Source organism: Amblyraja radiata, chromosome 8, assembly GCF_010909765.2.
Source record: "Amblyraja radiata isolate CabotCenter1 chromosome 8, sAmbRad1.1.pri, whole genome shotgun sequence".
NCBI classification, from domain to species: Eukaryota; Metazoa; Chordata; class Chondrichthyes; order Rajiformes; family Rajidae; genus Amblyraja; species Amblyraja radiata.
This window is the reverse complement of record NC_045963.1, coordinates 59,791,641-59,805,495: the sequence shown is the minus strand read 5'-3', so window position 1 is coordinate 59,805,495 and position 13,855 is coordinate 59,791,641. Positions and strand designations below refer to the sequence as shown.

Genomic DNA, 13,855 nt, shown 5'->3' with positions numbered 1-13,855 from the left:
GTCAATGATCTGGGCATCTCCACATCAGAGTGTAAGAAGTGGATGACTTAGTTTAATTTAGTTTAGAGATACCGCGCAGAAATCGGCCCTTAAGCCCACCGAGTCCACACCGACCATCGATCCACGCACATTAACGTTATCCTACACACACTGGGGACAATTTACACTTACACCGAGTCCACACCGACCAGCGATCCACGCACATTAACGTTATCCTACACACTGGGGACAATTTACACTTACACCAAGTCCACACCGACCATCGATCCACGCACATTAGCGTTATCCTACACACTGGGGACAATTTACACTTACACCGAGTCCACACCGACCATCGATCCGCGCACATTAATGTTATCCTACACACACTGGGGACAATTTACACTTACACCGAGTCCACACCGACCAGCGATCCACACACATTAACGTTATCCCACACACACTGGGGACAATTTACACTTACACCGAGTCCACACCGACCAGCTATCCACGCACATTAACGTTATCCTACACACACTGGGGACAATTTACACTTACACCGAGTCCACACCGACCAGCGATCCACACACATTAACGTTATCCTACACACACTGGGGACAATTTACACTTATACCAAGTCAATTAGCTTACAAACCTGTACATATTTGGAGTGTGGGAGGAAACCAAAGATCTCAAAGAAAACCCACGCGGTCATGAGAGAATGTACAAACTCCGTAGGAGCAGCACACATCGTCGGGGTCGAACCCGGGACTCCGGTGCTGCGCCACCATGCCGTATTAAAGTGAGAAAATCATACACCAGTTGAGTTACTCCAGCATTTTGTGTCTGTCTTCTGTATATACCAGCATCTGCAGTTCCTGCCTACACACTTCCTATATTGCCTCGGAGTCTGAATGTTGTGGGTTTAAGTCCCAGTCCAGATCTTTGAGCACAAAACTACAAGAAGACAGTGCAGTATTGAGAGAGAGAGAGCACCGCTGTCACTTGCACTGACCCTGTGAGATGTGAAAGAACCTATGACACTAATCTTAAGCAAAGCAGGGAGTTCTCCTAGTGTCTTGAGAACAATATCTATCCCAAGCTAGAGTCTCTACAATCAGATTATTTTATTGTGTTTAAACTGCAATTTGCGAGAGCTTGCTCTGCATAAATTGGCTGCGACCTGTCCTACATTACAGCTGTGTACACTTACAAAGTGTTTATTGGGCTGCAAATTCCTTTGAGATACCCTGCAGCTACAGAAGAAGTTGTAGAAATCCGTCATTAAGTTGTAACAATACTAGGAAATAACACAGGATGTAGGAACAAAGAACTACAGATGTTGGTTATTGCACTAAAATATACAAAGTGCTGGAGTAACTCAGCAGATCAGGCAGCAGAGAAGAGTCTCGACCCTAAACATCATCTATCCATGTCCTCCAGAGATGCTGCCTTACCAGCAAAGGTACTCCAGCACTTTATGTCCTTTTGGAAATAACACTCTCTTCCTTGCCCTTCGAATTAGGACAGATTATTGGTGTTTCTTTGGTTGAATATGTAATCTGAATAAGTGGTAGAAAAGAGGTATGTGGATATCATAAATAAATAATGCTACTAATATTTTGATTGAAAGGTTTTGATGAAATTCCTTGTGCATGAATATTCTTGAGTCTGGAGCCATCTGGTGGCAATGTTTAAAAATTACATCCACATGCAGGGAAATATTCATTTAACTCCTGACTGACACATGTTGACCAATGAGTAAACAAGGAATTGCAGATGCTGGAACCTTAAGTAAAGCTCAAAGGGCTGGAGTAACTCAGCGAGTCAGGCAATATCACTGGAGTAGAGTTTGAAGAAGGGTCCTAACCCAAAATGTTACTTGTCCGTTTCTTCCAGAGATGCTGCCTGATCCGAGCTACTTCAGCAGTTTGTGTTTTTTGTGTAAAGTCCTAGGACCTTTGTTGTTTATGATAAATATATCAACAACTTGGATGTGAATATAGGAAGTGTGTAGGCAGGAACTGCAGATGTTGGTTTATACTGAAGACAGGCACAAAATGCTGGAGTAACCCAACAGGTCAGGCAGCATCTCTGGAGAAAAGGAATAGGTGACTTTTCAGGTTGGGTCCTTCTTAATCATACATCACTTATACCTTTTCTCCAGAGATGCTGCCTGACCAGCTGACTTACTCCAGCATTTTGTGTCTATCTTGTGAATAGAGGAAATATGATTAATAAGTTTGCAGATGACATGGAAATTATTGGTGCAGTGCATGGTGAGAAAGGTTGTCTCAGGCTACAGATGGAAAGTTGGACAAAAATATTGAAAATGCTACTTAATCCAATTTACAATAGATAATAGGTGCAGGAGTGGGCCATTCAGCCCTTCGAGCCAGCACCGCCATTCAATATGATCATGGCTGATCATTCCCAATCTGTACCCCGTTCCTGCCTTCTCCCCATATCCCCTGACTCCGCTATCTTTAAGAGCCCTATCTAGCTCTCTCTTGAAAGTATCCAGAGAACCAGCCTTTACCACCCTCTGAGGCAGAGAATTCCACAGACTCACAACTCTCTGTGTGAAAAAGTGTTTCCTCATCTCCGTTCTAAATGGCTTACCCCTAATTCTTAAACAGTGGCCCCTGGTTCTGGGCTCCCCCAACACCAGGAACATGTATCCTGCCTCTAGCATGTCCAAACCCTTAATAATTTTATATGTTTCAATGAGATCCCTCTCATCCTTCTAAATTCCAGAGTATACAAGCCCAGCCGCTCCATTCTATCAACATATGACAGTCCCGCCATCCCGGGAATTAACCTTGTGAACCTACGCTGCATTCCCTCAATAGCAAGAAATTTGTTTTATTTAGTTCCCTTATCAAATCCAGTTCATTACACAACACTAAATCCAAAATTGCCCTCTCCCTGGTAGGCTCCAGTACAAGCTGCTCTAAGAATCCATCACGGAGGCACTCCACAAATGCCGTGAGTGCAGTGATCTCTGTGTTTGCGGAGACTGCTGTGGTGGCAGTTTAAGTCTACGGTTAATCTTTATGTAGTTATGTATCCTGTTGCTTTTTTTAATGTATGACTGTATGGCAAATCAAATTTCACTGTACCTCAGTACATGTGACAATAAATGACCATTGAATCATTAAACCATTGAACCATTGAAAATAAGATGGGGAAGAAGCATATGGCATGCTTGCTTTAATAGGTTGGAGCATTGAATATAAAAGTTGGGACATTATGTTACAACTTTGCAAAACATTGAATAGGCGGCAGTTGTAGTATTGTGTGTAGTTTCATATGTAAGCTGGGCTTATTTTCCCTGGAATGAAGGAAGATGAGGGGTGGTCTGTTAGAAATGTATACAATTATGTGGGTAGATAGTCATAATCTTTTTTTCCCCACAGAAGAAGCTTCAAAAATTAGATATAGGTTTAAGGCGAGAGGGAGAAGTATTAAAGGGGATTTGAAGGGGTGATTTCCTTACACGGAGAATAGTTGATATCTGAAACTCATTTTCAGAGGAGATGGTGGACGCGATGGCTGCAAAGGGCCTTGGCTGCAACGGGCCTTGGCTGCAATGGCCATTTTGCAATCCCGGGAGATTGTGTTTATGCATGGACGTAGTCTTGCTATTCTGTATGCAAAAAAAAGTTTTTCACTGTACCTTGGTACATGTGATAATGAAGAAACCATATAGTCCATGATAACCATTATTATTAATCCCAACTCCCAACATTTGAATCCATAGTCATCAATACTCAGGTGATTTATGCGCATCAAGACACTTATGAAGTGTTGGCAGTGACTCTGCTTCTACCACTCTCTCAGGCAGTGCATTCCAGGTACTCACCACTCTCTGGGTATGTAGTTACATGCAGTATATCTATAATTCTCATAATTCCAGATATCTTAATCATGTCCCCTCAACATCCTCTTCTCAGATTGAACAGATCTAGCTTCTCCAGTCTCTCTTCATAATTTAGCCACTCCGTCCCAGGCACCAGGCAACATCCTGGACCATCTCCAACACTATCACATTATTCCAACAGCATGGTGACCAGAACTACATGGTGCGTACTAGACCCTGGAAGTCAAGGATTTTCCTCATTTCCCTGCAATCTTTCCACCAGCATTTTCTGCTTCCAACCAGCAAATCTATGAAACCTGTTTTTTTTATTTAAAGGAATTGGCTCCTTTCTGTTTACTCTTCATAAAGCCATCATAATTATACAGAAGCACCATAGAAAGCATTTTATTGGGATGCGTCACAGCTTGGTTTGGCAACTGCTCGGCCTAAGACCAATTGTGGAGAGTTGTGGATCCATTATATAAACCAGCCTCACCACCCGCCACCCTCCACCCCCTCCCTCCCCATCAAATCCATCCACACCACACTGCCTTGGAAAATAGCCAAAATAATCATGGATCATTTTCATCTCAGTCATTCCCTAATAGTCATAGTCATAGAGTGATACAGTGTAGAAACAGGCCCTTTGGCCCAACTTGCCCACACCGGCCAACAATGTCCCAGCTACACTAGTCCCATCTACCTGTGCCTGGTCCATATCCCTCCAAACATGTTCTATCCATGTACCTTTCCAACTGCTTCTTAAATGATTGGATATTCCCAGCCTCAACTACCTCCTCTGGCAGTTTCTTCTATACACCCACCACACTCTGTGTGAAAAAGTTACCCCTCAGATTCCTACTGAATCTTTTCCCTTTAACCTTGAACGTATGTCCTCTGGTCCTCGATTCTCCTACTCTGGGCATCTACCCAATATATTCCTCTCATGATTTGGTATACCTCTATAAGATCACCTCACATCCTCCTGCACTCCAAGGAATAGAGACCGAGCCTACTAAACTTCTCCCTATAGCTCACACCCTCTAGTCCTGGCAACATTCTCGTAAATCTTTTCTGAACCCTTTCAAGTTTGACAATATCTTTCCTATAACATGGTGCCCAGAACTGAACACAATAGTCTAAATGCAGTCTCACCAACATATTATACAACTGCAACATGACCTCCCAACTTCTATACTCAATACTCTAACTGATGAAGGCCAAAGTTCCAAAAGCTTTTTTGACCACCTTATCTACCTGTGACTCGACCTTCAACGAACTATGTACCTGTACTCCTAGATCCCTCTGCTCTACATTACTCCACAGAGGCCTACCATTTGCTGTGTAGGTCCTGCCCTTGTTAGACAACCCAAAATGCAACACCTCATTACACCTGATACACTAGCAGGGATGACAGTGGAACAAAAATGGCAGGCGTTTCTAGGAATAATACAGAAGGTGCAAGATCAGTTCATTCCTAGGAGAAAGAAAGATTCCAAGGGGTGAAAGGGACGACCATGGCTGACAAGGGACGTCAGGGACAGTATAAAAATTAAAGCAAAGAAGTACAACGTAGCAAAGATGAGCAGGAAGCAAGAGGATTGGGTAATGTTTAAAGAACAACAGAAGATAACCAAAAAAACAATACGGGGAGAAAAGATGAGGTACGAAGGTAAGCTAGCCAAGAATATAAAGCAGGATAGTAAAAGCTTCTTTAGGTATGTGAAGAGTAAAAAATTAGTTAAGACCAAAGTTGGACCATTGAAGACTGAAAAAGGTGAATTTATTATGGGGAACAAGGAAATGGTAGATGAGTTGAACAGGTACTTTGGATCTGTCTTCACTAAGGAGTAGGCCATTCGGCCCTTCGAGCCAGCGCCGCCATTCAATGTGATCATGGCTGATCATCCCCAATCAGTACCCCGTTCCTGCATTCTCCCCATATCCCCTGACTCCGCTATTTTAAAGAGCCCTATCTAGCTCTCTCTTGAAAGCATCCAGAGAACCTGCCTCCACCGCCCTCTGAGGCAGAGAATTCCACAGACTCACCACTCTCTATGAGAAAAAGTGTTTCCTCGTCTCCGTTCTAAATGGCTTAAGGGCCTGTCCCACTTACGTGTCCTTGGCATTATACTTATTCTTAAACTGTGGCCCCTAGTTCTGGAGACTTGCCACACCTCCCCAAAATGCACCTTTCCACACTGCACCATTCAACAAGTGAATTTCAGGGTCTAAATGCATGAAGGGACAGCCATAATGACAAATCAGGATGGTGTTTATATTGGGAGGTAAACCCAGGAGTGGTAGCGTTTCCAAGCGCCCTTCTCTTCTGGATGGTATAAGTGGTGGGTTTGTCAGAAGCTGTCAGGGTGGATCAGGCAACAACTGTGTGGAGAATATGATAGTGGTGTACTTTCTGCAAGACCAAGCAGAGTCTGCTCCTCCACTTCAGCACTCAGAAACACTCACCGGAGCATCAGTATTTGTGGTAATTGTAGGAAGAACTGAACTGTTCTTCCATTTTGTCTTTTAATATGGGCAGCACTTCATTCCATGGGAATTGAAGATCAGTGAATGTATCACACTCGGGTTAAAGATGTCTGGGTACATAGCTAGGTTAAAGATGTCTGGGTACATAGCTAGGTTAAAGATGTCTGGGTACATAGCTAGGTTAAAGATGTCTGGGTACATAGCTAGGTTAAAGATGTCTGGGTACATAGCTATGTCTGGGTACATAGCTAGGTTAAAGATGTCTGGGTACATAGCTAGGTTAAAGATGTCTGGGTACATAGCTAGGTTAAAGATGTCTGGGTACATAGCTAGGTTATAGATGTCTGGGTACATAGCTAGGTTAAAGATGTCTGGGTACATAGCTAGGTTAAAGATGTCTGGTACATAGCTAGGTTAAAGATGTCTGGGTACATAGCTAGGTTAAAGATGTCTGGTACATAGCTAGGTTAAAGATGTCTGGGTACATAGCTAGGTTAAAGATGTCTGGGTACATAGCTAGGTTAAAGATGTCTGGGTACATAGCTAGGTTAAAGATGTCTGGTACAAAGAGTCAAAAATAACACAAAATAAGTGCTTGTGAACTCCAGGTTATAAATAGACACCCCAATCATCATCCACAGATAAAAAAAGCCTGTTTCTCAGTGGAAAATTACAGAATACTGGATCACATTGTTAATCCTGTGAACAGGTGTACATGGCTAACCTTGCTTTTATGCTATCAAAAGATTGGACTTTTTTTTGCCTTCCATCACCGTGAGAAATGTGGGGAATCCACTGTGGTGGATGTTTGTGTTAACTTTTATGTGGTTGTGTGTCTTGTTTCTTTTTTTTCATATGGCTGTATGGTAATTTGCATATCATTGTACCTTAATAGGTACATGTGACAATAAAAGACCTTTGAAACCTTTAAAATGATATAAAAATACTGCATGCTTTGAATCTCCTTCCCTCATCTGACAAATATTACTTGTGAATAAAGTAGCTACAGTTTGATAGTCACTCACTTCTCTTGTGAATTATTCCAACGTATTCTCTGGGAAAAGAAAACCCCCTATTCAGTTTTATAATATTCCACAGTCAGACAAATTGAAATATTTGGTTGGGCGACAAATTAATTCACCTGGGCAAGATTGTGGAACACTCACCTGAGCAGGTACAGTGGCCAGCTGAAGACCCTGGTGTTCTGATATTGCAAAAGCATTCGCAGTCCAGGTAGTGAGGGAATCGGGAACTGTTCTCTGGATGCTGATCTCTGAGTTAAGACTAATCGAAAGAAAACAGTTTTGACAGAATAGTCATTGATCAAAGTAACATTAGCAAATTTGCAGATGACACAAAGCTGGATGGCAGTGTGAACTGTGAGGAGGATGCTATGAGAATGCAGGGTGACTTGGACAGGTTGGGGGAGTGGGCAGATGCATGGCAGATGAAGTTTAATGCGGATAAATGTGAGGTTACCACTTTGGTAGCAAAAACAGGAAGGCTGATTACTATCTAAATGGCGTCAAATTGGGAAAATGGGAAGTACAACGGGATTTGGGGGTCCTTGTACATCAGTCTATGAAAGTAAGCATGCAGGTGCAGCAGGCAGTGAAGAAAGCGAATGGCATGTTGGCCTTTATAACAAGAGGAATCGAATATATGAGCAAAGAGGTCCTTCTGCCATTGTATAGAGTCCTAGTGAGACCACACCTGGAGTATTGTGTGCAGTTTTGGTCGCCTAATTTGAGGAAGGGCATTCTTGCTATTGAGGGAGTGCAGCGTAGGTTCACAAGGTTAATTCCCGGGATGGCGGGACTGTCATATGCTGAGAGAATGGAGCAGCAGGGCTTGTACACTCTGGACTTTAGAAGGATGAGAGGTAATCTCATTAAAATATATAAGATTGTTAAGGGCTTGGACACGCTAGAGGCAGGAAACATGTTCCCGATGTTGGGGGAGACCAGAACCAGGGACCACAGTTTAAGAATAAGGAGTAAGCCATTTGGAATGGAGATGAGGAAACACTTTTTCTCAGAGAGTGGTGAGTCTGTGGAATTCTCTGCCTCAGAGGGCAGTGGAGGCAGGTTCTCTGGATGCTTTCAAGAGAGCGCTAGATAGGGCTCTTAAAAATAGCAGAGTCAGGGGATATGGGGAGAAGGCAGGAACGGGGTACTGATTGGGAAAAGTTATTTTAGATATTGTGAGTACCTGGATCCAGGTGTTAATGGATGAATGTCACCCAGAGGTCTATGGGGCTCAGTCACTGGCCGGGATCAAGAACATTTGGCAATCAAAATAGATCGGGATCAGATGGTATTGACATTGGCATTGTCACATGTGCTGAGATATTTGAGGATTTGCCATGAACCTCTCGAGTGATAAAGTTGCCTCATGATGGGGAAGGGAAAGAGGGGACCAAATGGTTCACAACTTTTACTTTATTTGTGATATCTCTACCAATATATTTAAACAAATTTTGTTATGAATTTCACACTCTTCCGGGTGAGAATTACTCCATGCCATAAATCCAGTTCAGGTATCTGGCATCAGAACTTGAGGACATTGAGCTGTGTTTCATTGATATCTTACCCAGTTAATAGGTCCAACCATATCCAAGTCTCTGGGAAATATGTTCTGACTCTCCGATCTTCTGGTTCTTCAAGTTCAACAGTTTGGCTCATGGTCCTGAATTCAACATTGGCATCAAATGCCATCATGTCTGTGAAAGTAGATGCACAAGATTACCAATTTTCTCAACTCATTACTGCTAAAAAGAGGTCGGCAAAAGTCAGGCCCTGAGTACTTTTAAACAAAAGCTCATTGTGAGATCTCTTTCATTTGAATGAGTCTTCCTTGTGCAAATTTTAGCAGCCTAATTTGGAATCCAAAGTTGTCAAAATTAGTCAGATAAGGCAATTAGATGAGGCAATTCCTTCTTCTACTCTGTTCTTTCAAATATGAAGGATAAATAGGAACATAGACCATCCAGCTCCTCCCAACTCTGCAATTCCGCAACATCACAGTTGATCCTGTGCCTCATCCTTTTTCCTACCTTAATTCCTAATTGTTTCCTTAGTGTTGAAAACCCTCCTGTGGAGTCATAGCCATACAGCATGGAAACAGGCCTTTCAGCCTGACCCATACATGCCAACCAAGATGCCCATTAAAGCTAGTCCTATTTTGTCCCATTCCCCACTAAATGTTTCCTATCCATTGAATTGATTGACTAAACATCCACAACCTCTGGGGTTGCCAAATACAAAATGTATCTTATGAGACAAGAAATATATTCCCATTCATACTGATACGATAATCCTTAAGTTTTACATTTTCTTGGCTGGACTCTCTGCCAAGTCCTCAAAAATACATTTAAAAACGACTGGTTTTAAATGCCGGCGAAGATAGAATTTTTTCCACTTTACAATAACCCTCTTTTTCCAAGAAGCAATCTTCCTCGTAAAACTTAAATCTGCCATCTTTGTGGCCAATATATCCTTCCTTTGATAAGGAGACCAAATCTGCAGATAATAAAGGGAATTTTGCTTTATTTCCAAGAAGTTCAGAATGCATTATTTGTGTCAGTATAGAGTTTTAAATTCCTATGTGACTCGAATTTCAGACAGTTTTGCCAGTAACTGAATGGTGATATCCCTTTGGAGATACAATTTACTTGAAATCACAATGAATTTATAAGGCCATTTGCCTTCAAGGTCCATGTTGGTTTCTATGCACAGCATCTTCATCATTTAACCCCATCAATACATCCGACTATCTTTCTGGTTTTGCTTTCCCTTCAAATGACCGATTCTCTGACAGTCTGTTTCCTCTTGCTCCAACATCAGGCAAGGAGATTACTTACATATTACGATGAAGGAGGTTATTCAGCCCATCAAGACCATGTTTTCTCCCAGCAGATCAATCCCAATCTCTCCTTATTTCCCGGTATCCTGGTTTTATCTAATATGCCCATCCACACTCTTTTGCCACTTATAGACACTAAGAAGTAGTGGCCAATTAACCTGCCAATACATCTGTGGGATGTGGAAGGCAAATGGAGCACCCAGGGAAAAACCAGGCAATCACAAACAGCATAGACAGCTCCTTGGTCAGGATTAATCTGGATCTCTGGAGCCTTGGGATAGTTTCACTAACTACTGAGCCAGAGCAATTACACAGTCTAAAGAAGAGTCTTGACCACAAAACATTGTTTGTTCATTTCCCTCCACAGATGGTGCCTAACCCGCTGAGTTCCTTCAATAGTTTGCTATTGGCCAAGATCCAGCATCAGCAGTCTCTTGTATCAAATACAACTCCATAGTGATCACCAAGAATCAACAGACTTAGGACATTGACTGGGAAAACAATTCCCTACCAGATGGGGCTGTGTAACTAATCAAGTCTCCTACTTCTCTGCGTCAGCATATTGGTAACAGTGTAAACCTTTCACAGTGGATAGAATGAAAGTCATGGAAAATTCTGCAGAAAAAATTTTCTGAAGAGCAAGTAAGGAAAAAAGATTTAGTAGTTCTAAAATACTTTTTTACAATCTCATGACATTTCATGGCCAATAAAATATTGTAATCTGAAGTGTTGTAATGTCAGAAAATGTTGTAATTCATTTGTACATAGTAAGCTCCCATACATAAAAGTATAATAATGATCAGACAATTGTTTTGGTGTTGCTAACGGAGCGATTAAGCATGGGATAGGATATTAATAAAATAATACCGCTGCGTTGTTAACATTCTTCTGAAAGAGAAACTCTTATATTTGTTCCTAAGTGACAGTGTAGAGAATACTGCACTGGAGGATAGGTGCAGATTATATGATCAAGCCGTTGAGATGAAATCTCAAGCCAAGCCTTTACTAGACAAGTAAGCTATCCTTTGTTTAAAAGTCCTCAAACCATTTAATAATGTTAAGATGCCGCAGCTATTTTAATAGAATTTGTGAATCAGAAACAGGGGATTTGGTCCATTGGTCAATGGTGAGGTTTATGAGCTTCCTCTCACCACTCCATCACATCTATCAGCACATCTTGCTTTTCTTTCTACCATTGTCTGCTCATGGTCAGTGTGCAGATGGGTCCCATACTTTTCTTCCACGTAGCTCAATGGAATATTTTACATCCACTGGAGAGAGCAGATGAGACCTCAATTTAATGACATGTCTCTACTTTGGATTACTTCTAATATCACATGGAGAAAATGAAAGCTTTAAGGATCATCCCAGTTGGAATTTCCTTTGATAGCTGAAACCTCAATCAAAAAGACCTCAAGGACTTTTCTAAAATCATATCCAATTTTTATAAAGTCACTGTCATACATGAATTGCACCAAACCATAAAATGACATTGACTCATTTTTTCCTCCACAGACCATGTATAATTTGGTTTAAACTCGACGAACCATTATTCTCAGTATCGTGAAGAAGCCAAACACTGGCCTTCTCTTGGAAGCTCTGAGGTTTTTGCACAAAAGGCACCAGCTGTGTTTACTTATTCATGGAGACAGACAGGAGGCTTTAATTTCTACTTATCATGCAGTGATCTAAAGTAAAAGGATTAATGACTGAAAATTGGGTAGACACTAACAGTCCCTATTTACCACTGGGGCAGCAGAGGGAATTAAAACCTTTGAAATCCATTCAATTCCGCAGGGGAAAAAATATTTATTATTTAATTTATGATAATCAAAACTCCAAGAGAACTGCATTCAATTTGAAACATGTCCATCATAAAACACCAATGAAAAGACTAGCCTTATGGTCACGCAAAGACTATCAATGGAACAGTTTTAAATTTCTCTTTTGGATAGAACTTCATACTTGCTTTGTTTAATCTCCTCCAGCCTTATCTTGGTGCAAGATTGTAGTGCAAAATCAAAGTGGTGCAAAAAGAATACTAAGTACAATAACAGAATAACCAAGTTAGGTAGAGTTAAGAAGTAAGAATACATGACTACACCTCCGTGAATGGGGTGTGGAAAAGGTGATGGTTCAGGATTGGGTAGCAGTGGGGGAAGAAATGGTTCTTCTCCCAGGGTGGCAGACATCTTTCATGAAACTTCCAGCCTTCCTGATGCAATGCACCGTGAAGATGAACTGGATGGAAAGAAGTGACGGGCCTGTAACGATCACCCATGCTGTGTTGATGCTTTCCCTCGGTGGGGGGGCTATAACCAGGGTGTCACAATAAGGAAATGCCAATCGCAGAGTGTAAACATGAGATATATGAAGTTTTGAAATCTTTAATGAGTCAACCTGCAGTGGCACTGTGGTGTAGAAGTAGAGCTACTGCCTTACAGTGCCACAGACCCGAGATTGATCCTGACTACAGGTGCTTTTAACACTGTGAAGCCGGAGCCTCCGGTAAGAAGCGGCCGACTCGGGAACTCCATGCCGCGGAGTATTTTCCGATCCGTCCCGAAGTCAGAGTTTCGATCATCCCGAGGAGAGGGCCTGAACATCAGACCGTCTGTGGCAGCGAACTACAGAGGGTTCAAAGGCCCCGACTATGGGTGAACAAAGGAAGAAGATGACTGAACTTTATTGCCTTCCATTAGTGAGGAATGTTGAGTCCACTGTGGTGGATGTTTATGTTAAATTTTATTTTATGTGTGTATTGTGTTCTTTTCACTTAGTATGGCAGTATGGTAACTCAAATTTCACTGTACCTTACAATAAATGCAACCTTGAACTTGAACCTGTCTATACAGAGTTTGTACGACCTGCGTGGTTTTCTCAGAGATCTTCAGTTCCTCCCACACTCCAAAGATGTACTGGTTTGTAGGTTAATCGGCTTGGTATAAAAATGTAAATTGTCCCTAGTGTGTGTACAATAGTGTTAATGTGCAGGGATTGCTGGTCATGCGATTCAGTCAGCCGGATGACCTGTTTCTGTGCTGCATCTCTAAACTAAACCAAACTAAACTGCGTTGCACAGTTTTGGGTGTCATGTGTTGAGAAAAATATGAGTTCGGGTTACCCTCCTTGCAAAAGAAGTACAATGGGATAGAACATAGAACATAGAACAGTACAGCACAGGAATAGGCCCTTCAGCCCACAATGTCCTTGCCGAATATCTTGCCTAATTAAACTAATCTTAACTGCCTGAAAACTGTTAAATGCCACCATCTTATCTGCTTCCACCACCAACCCTGGAATTGTGTTCCAGGCACCCACCCTCCCTGTGTAAATAATTGTATGATATTGATAATTTGTAAGTCATCACCTCCTTTAAATTTTGCCCCTCTCATCTTAAAGCCATGCCCTCTAATCTTTCACATTTCCGCCTCTTTCACATTTCCGCCCTGGGCAAAAGGTTCTAATTGTCTATTCCTGTCATTATTTTATATGCTTCTATCAGATCTCCCTTCAACCTTCAACACCCCAGAGAAAACGATCCAAGTTTGTCCAACCTCTCCTTACAGCTAATACTTTCTAATCTAGGCCACATTTTGATATACATCTTCTGCACTCTCTCCAAAGCCTCCACATCCTTCCTGTAATCGCACATCCAGA

General features: G+C 41.8%; 1 protein-coding gene across 1 annotated transcript in view; it reads right to left on the bottom strand.

The window, feature by feature from the left end:
• cd109 (CD109 molecule) overlaps window positions 1-13,855 on the bottom strand; it is a 112,015-nt gene that overhangs the window by 45,975 nt on the left and 52,185 nt on the right. The window contains exons 18-19 of the mRNA XM_033026045.1: window positions 8,924-9,053; window positions 7,498-7,615 (exon numbers count right to left, since the gene is read on the bottom strand). Of these exons, the coding sequence (XP_032881936.1) occupies window positions 7,498-7,615; window positions 8,924-9,053 (248 nt within the window). The remainder of the gene's footprint in view (window positions 1-7,497; window positions 7,616-8,923; window positions 9,054-13,855) is intronic.